The sequence below is a fragment of the Balaenoptera musculus genome, chromosome 3 (genome assembly GCF_009873245.2).
Source record: "Balaenoptera musculus isolate JJ_BM4_2016_0621 chromosome 3, mBalMus1.pri.v3, whole genome shotgun sequence".
NCBI lineage: Eukaryota > Metazoa > Chordata > Mammalia > Artiodactyla > Balaenopteridae > Balaenoptera > Balaenoptera musculus.
In genome coordinates this window covers 91,312,694-91,328,381 of record NC_045787.1, presented here as the reverse complement: position 1 = coordinate 91,328,381, position 15,688 = coordinate 91,312,694, and the positions used below count along the sequence as shown (strand labels likewise).

The window sequence follows — 15,688 nt, the reverse complement described above, 5'->3', positions numbered from 1 at the left end:
GGAAATGCATTAAAGAAACAAAATATTGTAAGGTAGCCTAAAAGTTAACTTGGATTTGGTGACATGAAGGTGATTTTTTTTTTTTTTTTTTTAATGAAGGTGATTTTTGAGGTCCACTTTAGTGGAACAGTGGGGGAGAATCCATATTAGAGATGGTTTGAGGTAGTTGAGGACACTGGCTACAGATAATCCTTTTGAGAAACTTTGGGAGAAAAAAGTGGTAGCTGGAGAAGAATTTGTGGTTGTGAAATTTGGTTGGCTTACTTTTTTTAGATGGTAGCTTTTTTCTAGCTGAGAGGAAGTGGCTGAATATATTAATACTGGAGAGAGCAGGGATGAGAAGGCTGAAGGAGATGGGCTCGAGAGGACAGGTAGAGGGGACAGGAGAAAGGGAAGGACTAGGGTTGATGGCAGCCATGGCGAGGCTTGTCTCTTGGGTAAGGGGAAGATGGAAGATGTCCTGCATGAGTATTTCTATTTTTCCTGTAGACTGCAGTCATCTGCAGAGAGGAAATGTCTGAAATAGTATTTGGGGAGAATTAGCCAGGCAGACTGGAGGGACCATTTCAGGTTGAGGGTCATGAATTTATAAGCTGAGGTCAACTGAAACCCACACATAGCCTTTTTTTTCTGAAAGCACAAGACAAGGACACGAGAAATTAAAAGCAGCACTTAACAAACTTTTTTTTAACATTTGCAAATAATCAGTGGAACTTAATGCCACAAAGTACAGTATTACAAAGAACATTTATGTGAATAAAAACATCTGCAGTGTGAAAGTGATGCTTCAGTCATGCATTTGTGCGCAGGCAGAGATCCACCCAGAGTTGGGAAGAACCTTTTCATCCCACTTGGTGTACTACTGCACAGCTAGCCGGCTGCAGTCCAGGATTCCAGAACTTTGAACCGAAGCATCTGGTGTTGGTTGTGGCAGACACAAGATAACTTGGGAGTTTGCAGGAAGGAAAACACGGCATCAAGTGAATAAGTTTTAAAATACTGTCTTTCCAGTTACCAAATTAAAAGGCCCTTAGGCACAAATATACTGTAGTTAAACCTTTAAAAGATGCAACAGACTCCATTATTTTCTTCTGAAGAAACACTTCTGCAGGTCCAAGATACTTGAATAATTATAATTCACAGTTTCAAAGTAAAGGTGGCACACACACCCTTCCCACCCCCCCATCCCTAGCCCTTCACTAGGATTAAGTCTCTATCTTGAGGCGTGAAGCTTGGGTAGTTTTTATTGTTTTTGCTGTGTGTTTTCCAGCCAGATTGCTTGTAGATGTCTGAGATTTTTCTTCAATCAGGCTATCTTTAGACCCGTTTCTTCTCTAGAAAAGAATGCATTTGAAAAATACAGAAAGTAAGATTCAGAGAAGAAACTACAGCCAAATCAATTTTATTAACACAAATACTAAGATTTAAGACATCAAGTTATATTTAGGAAAGGTATGTAATGTCAAAAGCTGTTCAAATATTCCCTTTATTTAAATAGTTAATTATGATAAACAACATGATTGTGTTTAAATCTTAAAAAAGTTACTCTGACAGTTACATGCATAACAAATCTTACTCATGAAAATCAGGCATAAATCTCAACCCATTCCCCCAGTGAAGTGTCATTTCCATGGTAGTTGCTGCTAACCCAGGCTCTCAGGCCTCCCACTTTTCCAAGGAGGGGCAGAGAGATGAAGAGCATGGGGGGCTGGGGGTAATTTTTACTCTTCCCTGATTATATTTTCAGTAGTCACTGAAAGAAACCCGTACAACACAATGCCCTGGGGACCCGCATCACTTGGGGCTACAGCTCCCCGTGAGCTGCGGTGGCCCCATCCTGGAGAAATGGGAGCGGAGCTACCAGAGCCTGAGCACCACACCCAGGGCTTCTGGAAGTGGGTCATGTCCTCCCACAGCCACACGTGGAGGCCCTGAGGATGACACTAAAGTGCCTCCACAGCTCCCTCTTCTGCTGAACAGACCTGCTCTTAGCTCCTTTTAGAGATGGCCCAACCTGTCAGTAGATCTGGCTAACAAGCGTATTTCCTAACGCACAAGTACCTGCCCATACATAATGAGCTACACACCAGAATTCTATTACTTTGAGATTCATTTGGGCTAAAAATAAACTACCCTCTAAGAGGCTGTCTTTCATCTGTTCCTACGACTGGCTTGATTTGATTTACTCATATGCAAAGAGGCACCAATGGAACAACAATTCTGCTAAGCATGAGGAGTACAAATCAAGCTAATTTTGGATCGTCAGACATTATCTGTTTGGGACAGGTTCCTAGGTAATGGGAGAGGGAGGAGGACACCAGAGCATGAGTGAGTCAGGGCAGGGGAATAGAGAATATATCAGAAGAATCACTAACTTTTAAGTTTTTTGAGGGTTGAACCTATCTCTTCTGCTTGCACACCTTAAAGGAATAAGGAAAATGAATCAAAGTCCCTAATCCACCCCACTTTTACCAGCCTTCTTCATGAAAAAGTAAGGTGAGGTATAGGCAGGCCAGGCCACTAGCAGAACTCTGGCATCATTGTGGAACTTAGGAAATGCAGCTTTTCCACTTCCCCATATCATTTGCATCCTTTCTCCACATGGCAACCAGATCAGTTGTTTGCTTTTGGCACTCAGAATAAAATCCAAACAAACTCTTTTCCCATGGCATCTGAGGCCCTGCATTATCCACCCTCCTTCCCCTTTACTCTGCTCAGACCTCAAACACCCCGGCCCTTTCCAGCCTCAGCATTTTTTCCCACGCTATTTCTTCTGCTTCCATCAGGCTTTCACGAATACTCACATGGTTGGCTCCTTCTCTACCTTTGAGTTTCAGCTTTACAGGTCACTTTCTGAATGGCCTTCGCCCTATCTTTCTAAAGTGAGGTCATGTTCGTTTTCTAACACAGACCTTTGTTACTTCATAATGCTTACCTAATTTTTTTTTTTTTCATTGTTTTACCTGTTTACTTTTATGTGTCAAGGCCAGGAGTCAGCAAACATTTTCTGTAAAGGGCCAGATTATAGACGACCTCCTGTCTCTATTGCACATTCTTTTTCCCTCCCCACAAGCAACCCTTTAAAAACATGAAAACAATTATTAGCTCCTGGACTGTACAGAAACAGGCCGCAGACTAAATCTAGCCCTTGGGCTGTAGTTTGCTGACTGTCCCAGCGAGTGCCTTGTCACTCCTTAGATGTGCTCATTAGATAGCTATTGAATTCAACGTCCAAGGTGTCCCAGAGACAGGCTTAGGATCAGTGCCACTGAGTAAAAGATGCATGTGAGTTGTTCTTGTGTGCAGCACAGTGACGGCTATTCTTTCAACATTTCATGTGTAAAATTTAAGTTTTCTGAGATTCCTAAATTATGGTGATTAGACAGTCTTAGAGTAGTCGGAAAAGCAAAAATACATGAAATTCCCACTTGTATTGAAGCCAACTTAAATTTAAGACAAAAAAAAAAAGAGCTTTGAAAAGTAACAGTGCTTATTAATCTTCCCAGCGACTTTAAGAGGTAGGTTATTATCTACATTGCAAAGAAATTTAGTCTTAGAAGTTAAACAATGTTCAGGGTCACACAAGTGGTGTGTGGAGACAAGGAGACACCAATGCAGGTCCTGTCTGAACGTGAAGCCTCAACTAATCATGAATGTAATTTTTTTAACGTGTTATTGACTTGAAACAAATTTTCTGTTTGGATGAACTATTAGCTCTCCCAGATTTATCTAATCAAAAATTACACAGATTTTAGTGGAAGTTGTGGTTAACCACACAGATCTCCATTCCAGACTGAGGCATTCATTCCCCAGCAGCTCGGAGTGTTGGCTGCCATACAGCTCAAAACTGAGGCCCTGGGACTTCCCTGGTGGCGCAGTGGTTAAGAATCCGCCTGCCAATGCAGGGGACACGGGTTCGAGCCCTGGTCCGGGAAGATGCCACATGCCACGGAGCAACTAAGCCCATGCGCCACAACCTCTGAGCCTGCACTCTAGAGCCCACGAGCCACAACTACTGAGCCTGCGTGCCACAGCTACTGAGCCCACGAGCCACAACTACTGAAGCCCGCATGCCTAGAGCCCATGCTCCACAACAAGAGAAACCACCACAATGAGAAGCCTGCGCACCGCAACGAAAAGTAGCCCCTGCTTACCGCAACTAGAGAAAGCTCCCGCACAGCAACAAAGACCCAATGCAGCCAAAAATAAATAAATAAAATAAATATTAAAAAAACCAAAACTGAGCCCCTCCCCAGGAACAGCCCTGTGCTGAAGAGAGCCACCTTGTTCAAGGTCATGCCCCCTTCCAGGGGCACCCTTTACCCAGTCACTTGCTACATGGTGAGTGTTTAAGGCCCAGCCCCCTTGTCTCCAAGTGGGATGAATCAGAAGGGCCATCTCGGCTCCAGAGCTCCCCATGGGATCATCTGATGCCTTTATTGGGACTATACTACTCAGTTCAACTCTTGCCTATCTATTACTCCCCAAACAAGTGTTGATCCTAAGAGCACTTTCCAATATACCTCCTCCATGCAAACCTACATTGCAGAATCTCTTCCTAGGGAACCTAACCTAAATTAGCACAGGCTTTTTCTGTCCTTGCTCAAGTCACTGACAAAAATGAGTCAAGATAAGCACAGGGCAGTACATGACGGATACGCTGGAGTCAGGGTTCTTAGGTTGTCCATGAACTTCCTGAATTATATGCTTATGTGCATTAAATATGTGCTTACGTGCATTTTTATGGGAAAAAGACAGTAGTTATAATTGCCTTTCAAAGGGATCCACAATTCAAACAATCCACTGCAAACAACAGGCTGATACTGATCCATTATAAACATCAAGTTTGTTTCTAGAGTAATGATTTAAACGATATAAATCCATCCAACAACCTTACACAGTCTCCATGTTTTTCTATCGCATTAAAAAAAAATACAATGAGAGATGATGTCAAACACCTTGCTGAAATATGTCTGCTACAGTGCTCCCCTGATAACAGCTATCTAATTCAGCTGAGTGTTACACTGATTTTGTTAAGGCAGCTAGATGCTTTGCCATGTCCTTGAATTCCGTTTGACCACATTTTTTAAACATTTCCAGAAGAAAAGTAATTCTCTTTCATGAAGAAGACAGAAATAAAACAGAACTTGAGTAATTCTCCGTCTGCCATCAGTTAACGATTGAACATGGGCCCCCTCTGAGTCTACCACTTTATCCCTGTTTCTCTGGCTCAAAAAATAATCTAGACATACTTTTTAAAATTAGTGAAGCCCATTGTTTCTTTATTCTGGCTCCAAACAGTCCTACAATCTTTGTTATCATTGGCTTTGCCCCAAGCCTCAGATCATTTTAGACCTTACACTACCTCTAGCTCTCACCCCTAATATAACTCTTCCCAGGTTGTGCCTTGTCTTGATCACACACCCTTCCTTCCTTCTCCTTCCATGTTTTGTACATGTGTTTTTTAAACACAGAAACTTGTCATCAGTACAACACCTTCTTAAAACTTATTACCTACTTGATGAACTGTGGAGCCACCAGAACCCTGAGCATCTGAAGATCGGGTCACAGGAAGTGGAGGTACAAGATCCGTTTTTGAGCTGCAGAGAGTCAGTTTTAGAATTAATGACTGAGACAGTACCTAGAATCACAATCTGAGTTGGAAAAGGGCTATAGCAAAGTAAGCATGTTTTACATATCTTTGTATTCCTTAACAGTGCCTACCACAGTGCTTTACACAGATAGGCATTTAATAAATGTTTTTGAATTAAGTTCAACGGGTTAAGTAACTTGCCCAAAATCACAGCAAATAACTAGAAGAACCAAGAATATAACATAGGTATGGTTCCCATGTGCTTTTCTTACTGTGATATGTTGTATAAATGGATTTTTGATTTGTTTCTAGAGAAACACTTACTGACCATTTATTCTTTTTTTATAAACCTATGGAGCTATAGACAGCAATGGCCTACATTTTACAAGCAAAACAAAACAAAAAAAACCCAGCCTATATCTCTCTCCAATGGGCTAGCCTATCTCCCAATTTGTTAATGTTTATCAAAGTTTTAAGCCTTAATTCAGTGTTTAACGGCTGACATTCCTACCCAGCAATACCAAGTACATGAATTTCCATGACTATAGTACTTTTACAAATGGATGCATAATTATTTCATTAATACATTCATTTAACATATAGTACCTATCATGTCAAGCTGAGATATGGCCACTTTCCTCAAAAGAGAAACTAAATAACACAAAGAAACTACTGTAATATATAACATTTGCTGTAGTAAAAGAAGACAAAATGCCATCAGTTCAAAAAAAAACTTATGCCAACTTCTCTCAAATATGGATGCATTTATTATTCAGAATAGAATAGCTCATGCATTTTCTCTTTCTTCTAAAAGCTTCAGTGCATAGCTTGGAAGGGCCATAATTCAGCCTAAGTATAGTCTAGGTCTGTGCTATCCAGTACGGCAGCCACTAGCCACACATGGCTGCTTAAGTTTAAATTAATTAAAATTAATAATATTAGATTTTTAGTTTCTAGGTCACATGAGCCACATTTCAAATACCCCATAGCCACAGATATAGAATACTTCCATCACTGCAGAAAGTTCTATTGTACTGTGCTGTTCTGGAGCCATGAGGGTGATGATGTACTCACACTTGCCTACTTACTTCACTTCTGAGAGAACAGATCGCTCTCCATCTGAACACTGGGACCTGCGATACTGGCGGTAACTTCGAGGTGAATGAGAATGCCGGATGCGGACTGGGTCACCTTGAGTCCTAAACAAGACACCAAAAACCGTGGAGACAAACACAGCAGAAGTCAGAACAGGATAATTTGGAGATTTTCCTTAATATTGAAGCTGCAAAGGAATAATAACTTTGAGAGTTTTAAAAAGAACTTGATTCCTCTAAGCTTGGAAAGCCTAAGTGGCTTAAATCTCACAAGTTAACAAAAGAAAACTGCCTCCATCATACATGAAAATAAAACTTTATAGTACGGTTGACCCTTGATCAATACTGGGTTAGGGATACCAACCCTGATCGAAGTCGAAAATCCCCATATAACTTTACAGTCTGCCCTCCATGACTGAATCCCTCCATGGATTCAGCCAACCAGGATCCTATAGTACTGTTGTACTTATTTAGTGTAAAAAATCCCAGCATAAGTGGACCACCTACAAACAGGCAGTTAATAAGAGAGTGATTGCAGTACAGAATGAATAATTAGCTTTAATACCTCCTTTTCTACTTCTTCCTCTATAGTTATTTTTAATTTTAGTTAAAATGTAAAGACAAAGCACTGAATGGAACACCACTGAAGAGTAAGAATGGATTACTCATTTACAAATATTAATAAAACTTTTTTAAAAAGATTTTCAAAGACATACTCACTCTATTTTAGTGTATGGAATCTCTTTTAATTGTTCTTCTGACAGTCCAGATGGATCCACAAGTTCCTTTCTAGAAGGGAATGAGCATGAGAATTAAAGTTTTGATACTGATATAAATACTAACACCTTCCACAATTGGCAGGTGAGTTTCCCCCTTTCTAATCTTGTTGCAAAACATGGTGTTAATAAAAATAATAGAGATATAAGCCAGGAACGAAGATTTTAAAACTAGGATGTATTTCAGGAAAAAAATGGGAGGAAAACCTTTTCTGTAGCTCTTCTACCTTCTTCCAGTTTTTCTATAACCGGAATGTAGATGACTCTCCAGACACCCCCATTTCCCTACAAAAGATCTGCTTCTCTCCCCTGTAGCAGGTGTCTTTCTTTCTTAAAATTTCTTTTCCTTGATATTTATTTATACGATATTGGCCTGTCTGAGGCTCATTTACAGGCGAGGCTAGCTGGCCTCAGGAGAGGAGATGTCAGGGCTGCCGGCAGAGGTCTGCTGGTGTGGTAAGGCACCACCACTGAGTGCCAGGCTCCACAGAATGACGGCCGTGAAGGCCACCTGACAGGCTTCAGCCCGAGGCTGCCTCTTGGTGTCAGTGGTCTTCCTTGTAAATGCCTTCAAACCACATGGGTTTTAAAAACAGTACTCACTGAATATGCTTCCATAACTCTTCTTTTGCTTGAATATCGGGACTTCTCCTATAAATAGAAAAAACAACACTCATCTCTGCAAACACGCTTCATCTAACAATCTAATCTCTAACTTTAGAAGAGCTACAACATTAACAGTTTCCAGACTGTGAAGTTCTTATTTGCCAGCTGACACCAGACAAGGAAAGACTGGACAGGGAAGGCTAATGTGGGATGGTTAGTACAAAGATACCAGACAATTTATCTGCTAGCCCACTAAAAAAAAAAAAATCACATAAAAATCAGCCATAACCAGGGCTTCATTTAATGAAAGAGCTTAGAACTACAGGGGCAAATCTACACACCCCCCAGTGGTGGTTTTACAATGAAGAATGATTTGAGGCTTCTGTTTCTGGTCCTGCTAATTACTTATAAGAAAAGGCAAAAGAATTCATCCTGATTCTATTAATATGAACGACTCCCAACGTGATCTGTGATTACCTAGTGGAAGCAGCACCGCAAGGGCAAAGAAAATGGTGGGACAGCCAGATTGGCAGACTGTGCGCCACTGACCCACTGTCCTTTCTTGTTGCATCTGACGTTGCATTTCTGGGCCACGGTGTGGGCCCACAAAGCTGGAACCTATCTGTGGTCTGTGCTGCCACCCCCCACGTGCCCTTCTCCATCCTATATACAGAGCCCACAAATCTCTTCTGCTCCAAGAACTACTTGAACAGAAACTGTACCACTACTTTTAATTTCCTAGAATAAGAAATTCAAAGCCAGCATTCAGGTGTTCACACTCCCCATAACAGCAATGAGAACTGGAAATCTATGATCACAGCAATTGTTGCCATGGAATGATTTATTTTTCGTAGTGAGAAAATAAGCTTTCATCAGTCCTTTCAAGAGAACCAAGGTCTAATAAAGGCCCAAAGAAACGACCCAAACCCTAACAATTAAAATGTCTGGAGCTAAACAAAGCCACTGATACTGTCCTGTGGAATTTTACACCCATAATCTGTATCAGCATTTCTGGGCTCAATATTACTTTCAGCGTATGATATTATCATTGCTTTCATTTTTCTCAGTTAATAAGGGCATCGCTGAGGCATTCTGGTAGGGCTTTCTGAGCCCACAGAATACAATAAACTACTTTCTAGCAATTGAATTGACTAAGTGGTTTTTTCCTTTGTGGAGAAAAAAAAATCTGTCTGTAAAGACCTTTTAATCAACTCAAAAGGAGTCAAACACAGAAGATAAGGGGAAGGAGGACTTCCCTGGTGGCGCAGTGGTTAAGAATCCGCCTGCCAATGTGAGGTACACGGGTTTGGTCTGGGAAGATCCCACATGCCGCGGAGCAACTAAGCCCGTGCGCCACAACTACTGAGCCTGCGCTCTAGAGCCCGCGAGCCACAACCACTGAGCCCGAGTGCCACAACTACTGAAGCCTGTGCACTGAGAGCCCGTGCTCCGCAACAAGAGAAGCCACTGCAGTGAGACGCCTGCACACCGCAACGAAGAGTAGCCCCCGCTCGCCACAACTAGAGAAAGCCCGTATGCAGCAATGAAGACCCAACACAGCCAAATATAAATTAATTAATTTAAAAAAATTCTTTTAAAAAGAAGATAAAGGGGAGGAGATGAAGCCTTGGTCTCAGACATATAAAATATGGTATTGTTAAAGGTAGAGTTTGTTATAAAGAATAAAATTGTATGCTTAAAAAAACTTAAATGCTTCTTTGGAAGGATTTTCTATATGGGATCTGCCTTTCCTACATTTGGCTGGTCTGATTCACTAGACAATACGCTAACGCATTCAATGATACTGCCAGAGAAGGTGCTAATACTAAAAGCACTAAGCTATTATTCTGTTCCCAGAGAGAGATGGTTCCATTGTAATTATACACCAGCATCTGATTCTCACAGGAAGTCACCCAGTAATCCATAGTATTATATAATATCAAGGTTAGGAAGCTACTCTGCTAGGAATCATTCTTATTTCAGGAAGGTGCAGTAGTGAGGCTATCTTCAAGTTAGAGCAGGGTGTCTCAACCTCAGCACTACTGACATTTTGGGTCAGATAATTCTTAGTTGCCAGGGGCTGTCCTGTGCACTGTAGGATGATTAGTAGCACCCACAGACGCAGTAACACCTTCCCTGTGGGACAACCAAAAATGACTCTGGACATTGCCAAATGTTCCCTGGGGGGAAAAACTGCCCCAGATTAGAAACCACTGGTCAAAGGTATGATGAGGAAGTAAAACAGCTAAGGTTTCGTGAAGGAACAAAGAGGCCAAGTTATTGTAAAGATCCATTATGTGGCTATTGAATAGTGTTGGAGAGAATGACACTGAGGCAGGAACTAAATCTTAAAAGAACGAAGGAATAATCTGATGGCATGAGACTCAAAGCTAAGTGCTTTGAGGGAGGAGGGGAGGAGAATGAGAAAAAGCAATGAGGGGCAAGGAGGACATGCCCCCCAAGGCCACCACACCAGGCCTAGTGGTGGTGAAAGATGATGAATATGAGCAACATACAAAAAATTGATAACAACAGATATTTCTGAGTGTTGGAATTGCAACTAATTTTTTATTTTCTTATTTATACTTTCCTATCTTGTCTGATTTTTTTCTTTTAGCCAAGAGAATTTCTTATGTTAATTATCAGAACAGAAAAAAAAAAGGTATTTTCATGTTTTAAAAAGCTACTATGGGGGGGAGGGATAAATTAAGAGTTTGAGATTAACATATACATACTACTATATGTAAAAAAGATAAACAACAAGCACAGGAAACTATATTCAACATCTTGTAATAACCTATAACAGAAAAGAATCTGTAAAAGCATATGTACAACTGAATCACTTTGCTGTACACCTGAAACTAACACAACACTGTAAATCAACTATACATCAATTTTTTTAAAAAAGTTATTAATGCTGCAATTCCACAAGAAATGCCTTTCATTCCCATCTCAGAAAAATTAGCAGAAATGTTACCTTAAAAGAACATCAGTCCTTCTAGCCATAAATATTGGTCTTAAAAAATCCAGGAGGGCTTCCCTGGTGGCGCAGTGGTTGAGAATCTGCCTGCCAGTGCGGGGCACGTGGGTTCGGGCCCTGGTCTGGGAAGATCCCACGTGCCGTGGAGCGACTGGGCCCGTGAGCCACGGTTGCTGAGCCTGCGCGTCTGGAGCCTGTGCTCCCCAACAGGAGAGGCCACGATGGTGAGAGGCCCGCGCACCGCGATGAAGAGTGGACCCCACTTGCCGCAGCTGGAGGAAGCCCTCGCACAGAAACGAAGACCCAACACAACCATAAATTAATTAATTAATTAATTAAAAAAAAAAAAAAAAATCCAGGAATTTAGTCTATATGTTTAAATTCTACAGTACCGTAATAGTCATATATTTAACCAAACTGAGTTCTGAAATGCCAGCAGTTTCAAACAGCGTTAAGACAAGGAAAAGTCCCAAGGCTAAAAAAAAAAAAAAATGCTAATCTCCAACTGCTAGACAACCTGTGATTTAATAAATGTAAACACAGGCTACATGCTAATGAGAACTATATCATTTTTATGCTGACATCTGCACAAATTTCATCAATAATTTAGGATGATTTCATTAGGTGCAGCTCAACATCATTTTGCGGATTCAGAAAGCTGTGGAATTTTAACAGCCATTTTTCTTAATTAAAAGACTTAATTATGTAGGTGTTTTACTTGAACTCTCCAAATAATTTCCTAAGGAAATAGAACCATGAGTTGTCCATAGGTACAATGTATATATAAAATATACATTCAGTCCAGTATTAGTCCAGTATCTTTCAAAAGTATCCCTCATACACACCTTATACCAATAACTCAAATTAATATTCACCTTTCAGAGAAATTTCTTCGATGAGACATCATTTAGAAATAATTTTTCTTCTTCCTTATAGTCTTCTTCTGCATCCTCCAAATACTCTAATTATATTACCTAGAAAATGTTATACTATAATATATGGCATATATTATAGTTTATATATTATATACGCCATATGTTATATAGTATAGCATATATGCTATATATTATAGTATAGTAGATAATATACTATGTTTTGTGTATTATATTATACTGAAAATAAAATAATAAGGATGACAGCATTTGACTTATTATTTTTGTGATCTTATACTGACCACTGCCATAGAAGGAAATTTAGAGCTGAAAATGTGTTACTAAGAAAACTAAGTTTACAAAACATCTTTATTTAAAGAATTCAAAGCACTTAACATATATCTCAGTAATTCCTCATCATATTCCTGAGTGGTCAGAATAGATAGGATTAGGAGATGTCTTAATCTTCCCCTCCTTCCCTCTCCCCCTCTCAGAATTAAAGAAAGATTAGAAAGCCACAGAGCCCAGAAACCTAGCTGCTGAAGATCGCTCAGGAGTCAATTCCAGGGACTTCACGCTAAATCTTTATCTAAGGCACCAGACTTCTGTTTTGTGTCTAACTGGGTACATCATTCTACCCTGACAACCTCATCTTCCACGGTAGCATTTTTCAATAGAAGTAGTAAGACATTATTGCCACCAGGGGGAGCCTGAGCCTTCACGCACACACAGGTTGAACCTATGAGAACTTAATTGTTTCAGCTTTGATGCCTCCTCCAAATATCCCAGTTAGTAAAAACTCATCCACGTAGAAAAGAAGTTTCATCTAAGTTTCCTAATGATAAGCAAACGTGAATGTCATGGCAATGCAGCTGAAAAATAAACTGGATAAAACCTTACTTCTCACATTTTTCTAGATGATATCCAATCATATTTCAGTTTAATGTGTTTTAGGAGAGATTTTGTATTTTATACTACTGTATGTCTCTGGCATATAATAATAAACACAAGTTTCTAGTTTATCATTGGAGATTTAAAAAACAATGAGTGAATCATGTATGAATGATGTAACATTCATCCTCAGTGGATACCTCTACATGGGCAATTTACAGACACTGTAGTAGGAATTCAAGAATATGGGAGTAACTGAGAGATATGTGGTTTACTATATATCTGAAATGCTACATATACTCATACATATATCTGAAGAACAATTTTAATTATTTTCTTCAGATGGTGCTCTAACCATGTTTTAACTTAAAAAAAAAAAAAGCTGTAGTGATTCCTAAATTCTCAAATTCTAATTTTAATGTGAGTTGGGCCCCACCCAACTCTCTTCACTTCTCAGCTCTTCCTCATTTCAAGGGAAAAAAAATCAAGTACCTTGTTTATACAGATAAACTGAGACCTGGAGAACTTACTAATTACAGTAACTGCAATTGAGTATTTACGCTGTCACTTGACATATGTGATCTGACTTAATAATGTTCAGCAAAATCTCATGAGGATGGTATCATCTGTGTTGTAGACATGACACTAGAAGTTTGTGGAGATTAGGTAATAAGCTAACACTCGGAGACGCAGAAGGCAGACAGAGATCTGGTCTGACGATAGCACCCAGCAGATATTTTCTTAATTGTCAACAAACCTCAGGTTTTTAATGTCATAGCTCAAATAAAAGGCAGAGCCCAGTTTGTCCTAAATAAAGTAATCCATCATCTTGTAGAATTTGAACCCTTTTATCCAGTTGCCTACCTGACATTTCCATTTGACCACCCACTTGGTTTTTCAAACCTAATGGAACAGAAATCTTGTCACTTCCCACACATCCCCAGACCACCTCACTCCATCTCATGGATGGAGTGGGTAAAAAGGCATGTCTACCCACTTAATCCATCAACTCAAAATCCATCCACGATATCTCTCACACTATGAACCTGTTGGCTCTCCTTCCAAAATGTGTATTCATCCACTTCTCTTCATCTCCACCACCACTATCTTTTCTGAGCTAAAACCACCTCACACCTGGACCACCAAAATATTTTTAAATTGCTCTTCCTGCTTCCTTTTCTTTCTCAATCTGCTTTTCACTCAGCAGCCAGAGCAACTTCTGAATGAACTACTCTTCAAACAGATTTTTTTGTTAACTGTACTTTGGCCATATCAGCTATATAGTTAAACAATCAAGTTCAGTTACAACGTCATCCCACAAACATTTACTAAGTCTTTTTATGGTTTGCTTTAAAACTAAATTCCAGGAAGGTACACATCAAACTCTTAATGGGGTTCTCTCATACAATTGCATTGTTCTGAAATAACCCTCTGTCTGATCTGATATCTTTATCATGAAGGTAAGATTTAAAAGAAAGTTTAAATAAGATTTTAAATTCAAAGTACCATAAGGCTCTTTTCTGATTTCAGTTGATCCAATAGAAGCAATACCCAATTCAAAGATATTACTCTACCTCAAAAGAATATTCTTGAACTTCCACTTCTGGTCCAATGGAGTAACTGATATCAGACAAACCCTCCCTTCCCATCCTCAAAAACTATAAAATAAAACAAAATACACAAAGCAACTGTTTGTCAGACATTGGGCAACAGATACCATAAGCCTGTGATCTTTGAGAGAAGGGAAACACAAGGTTAACCGCCCCCCTCCGCCCCCCCACCAATTTGCTCAAGTTTTCTGCCTGGGGGCACTTTCCCAATGTGGTACAGGGAGGTGAAACTCAAGAAGCAACAGATTCACAGGGCTGAGGAGGTAGAAATCAAAATTTGAGGCTGAAATTTACAGTGCAGGATAAAAGAAAAAAGTGGGACTCCAGAAGTCTGCATGGGGTTTTCCTTAAGAGGTTGGCTGAGAACATTCACTACATTTAATCTATACATAAGCTGGGTGGGACTCTGAGGCCTAACAGAAAACAGCCACTGCAAGGCTGAGAGCTGTGTGAAGTGGTAGCAGACAAGGCTCTGCTGCAGTCACAGTGGAGAAGTCATGCTGAGCACTCTGTGCATTCAACTAAGACTCCAGAAAGGCCAGGCCTTAAGAATAAGGACCAAGCCTAAAGTAAAGAACATACCCTAGGCTAAGGACAAAATCTAAAAAGTCCCACCCTATCAAAGCATAAAAAATAAGATCAAGAGGATCCAACAGTAATTCAGTTGCCTTCCAGAACAAAATTTGATACTCTTTAAAGGAAGACAACATAATCCAGAGACAACATAATCCAGACCTCCTACAACATATCCTCTAAAATTTCCAGCATGCAATAAAAAATTATTATACAGGCAGAGAGGCAGAAAAATATAGTCATAATCTAGGAAAGAAAAATAAAATGTAAGTAGTCAATAAAATAGATTTTGAAAGACCCAGATATGGGAATTTACCAAGGGCTTTAAAACATCTTTTTTTTTTCGGCGGGGGGCACTGTGAGGCTTGTGGGATTTTAGTTCCTTGACCAGGGATCGAACGCAGGCCCTTGGCAGTGAGAGCTCAGAGTCCTAATCACTGGACTGCCAGGGAATTCCCCTAAAACATCTTGTATAAATATATACAGCACCTTAAAGGAAAATAGGAACATAATCAATGAATAGATGGGAAATCTCAGCAGAGAAATGGAGAGTATAAAAATAACAAAACTGAAATTCTAAAACAGGGAAGTACAAAGTTCACTGAATGAGTTTAATAGCAGACTGGACTATGAGGGTAGGAGGAAGGGTTGATGAAGTTGAAAACAGGTTAATAGAAATTACCATGATTGAAA

At 39.9% G+C, this 15,688-nt stretch overlaps 1 protein-coding gene across 4 annotated transcripts in view; it reads right to left on the bottom strand.

Moving 5' to 3' along the window:
* Positions 1-597: 597 nt before the first annotated feature.
* Positions 598-15,688, bottom strand: part of EPB41L4A (erythrocyte membrane protein band 4.1 like 4A) — a 264,564-nt gene continuing 249,473 nt past the window's right edge. The window contains exons 19-23 of one of the 4 annotated variants that reach the window (XM_036848718.1): positions 8,067-8,114; positions 7,408-7,476; positions 6,682-6,792; positions 5,519-5,600; positions 598-1,334 (exon numbers count right to left, since the gene is read on the bottom strand). In XM_036848718.1, coding sequence (XP_036704613.1) covers positions 1,206-1,334; positions 5,519-5,600; positions 6,682-6,792; positions 7,408-7,476; positions 8,067-8,114 — 439 coding nt within the window. In that variant the 3' untranslated portion in view covers positions 598-1,205. The remainder of the gene's footprint in view (positions 1,335-5,518; positions 5,601-6,681; positions 6,793-7,407; positions 7,477-8,066; positions 8,115-15,688) is intronic. The other 3 variants (XM_036848720.1, XM_036848717.1, XM_036848719.1) reach the window with 3 other exon arrangements.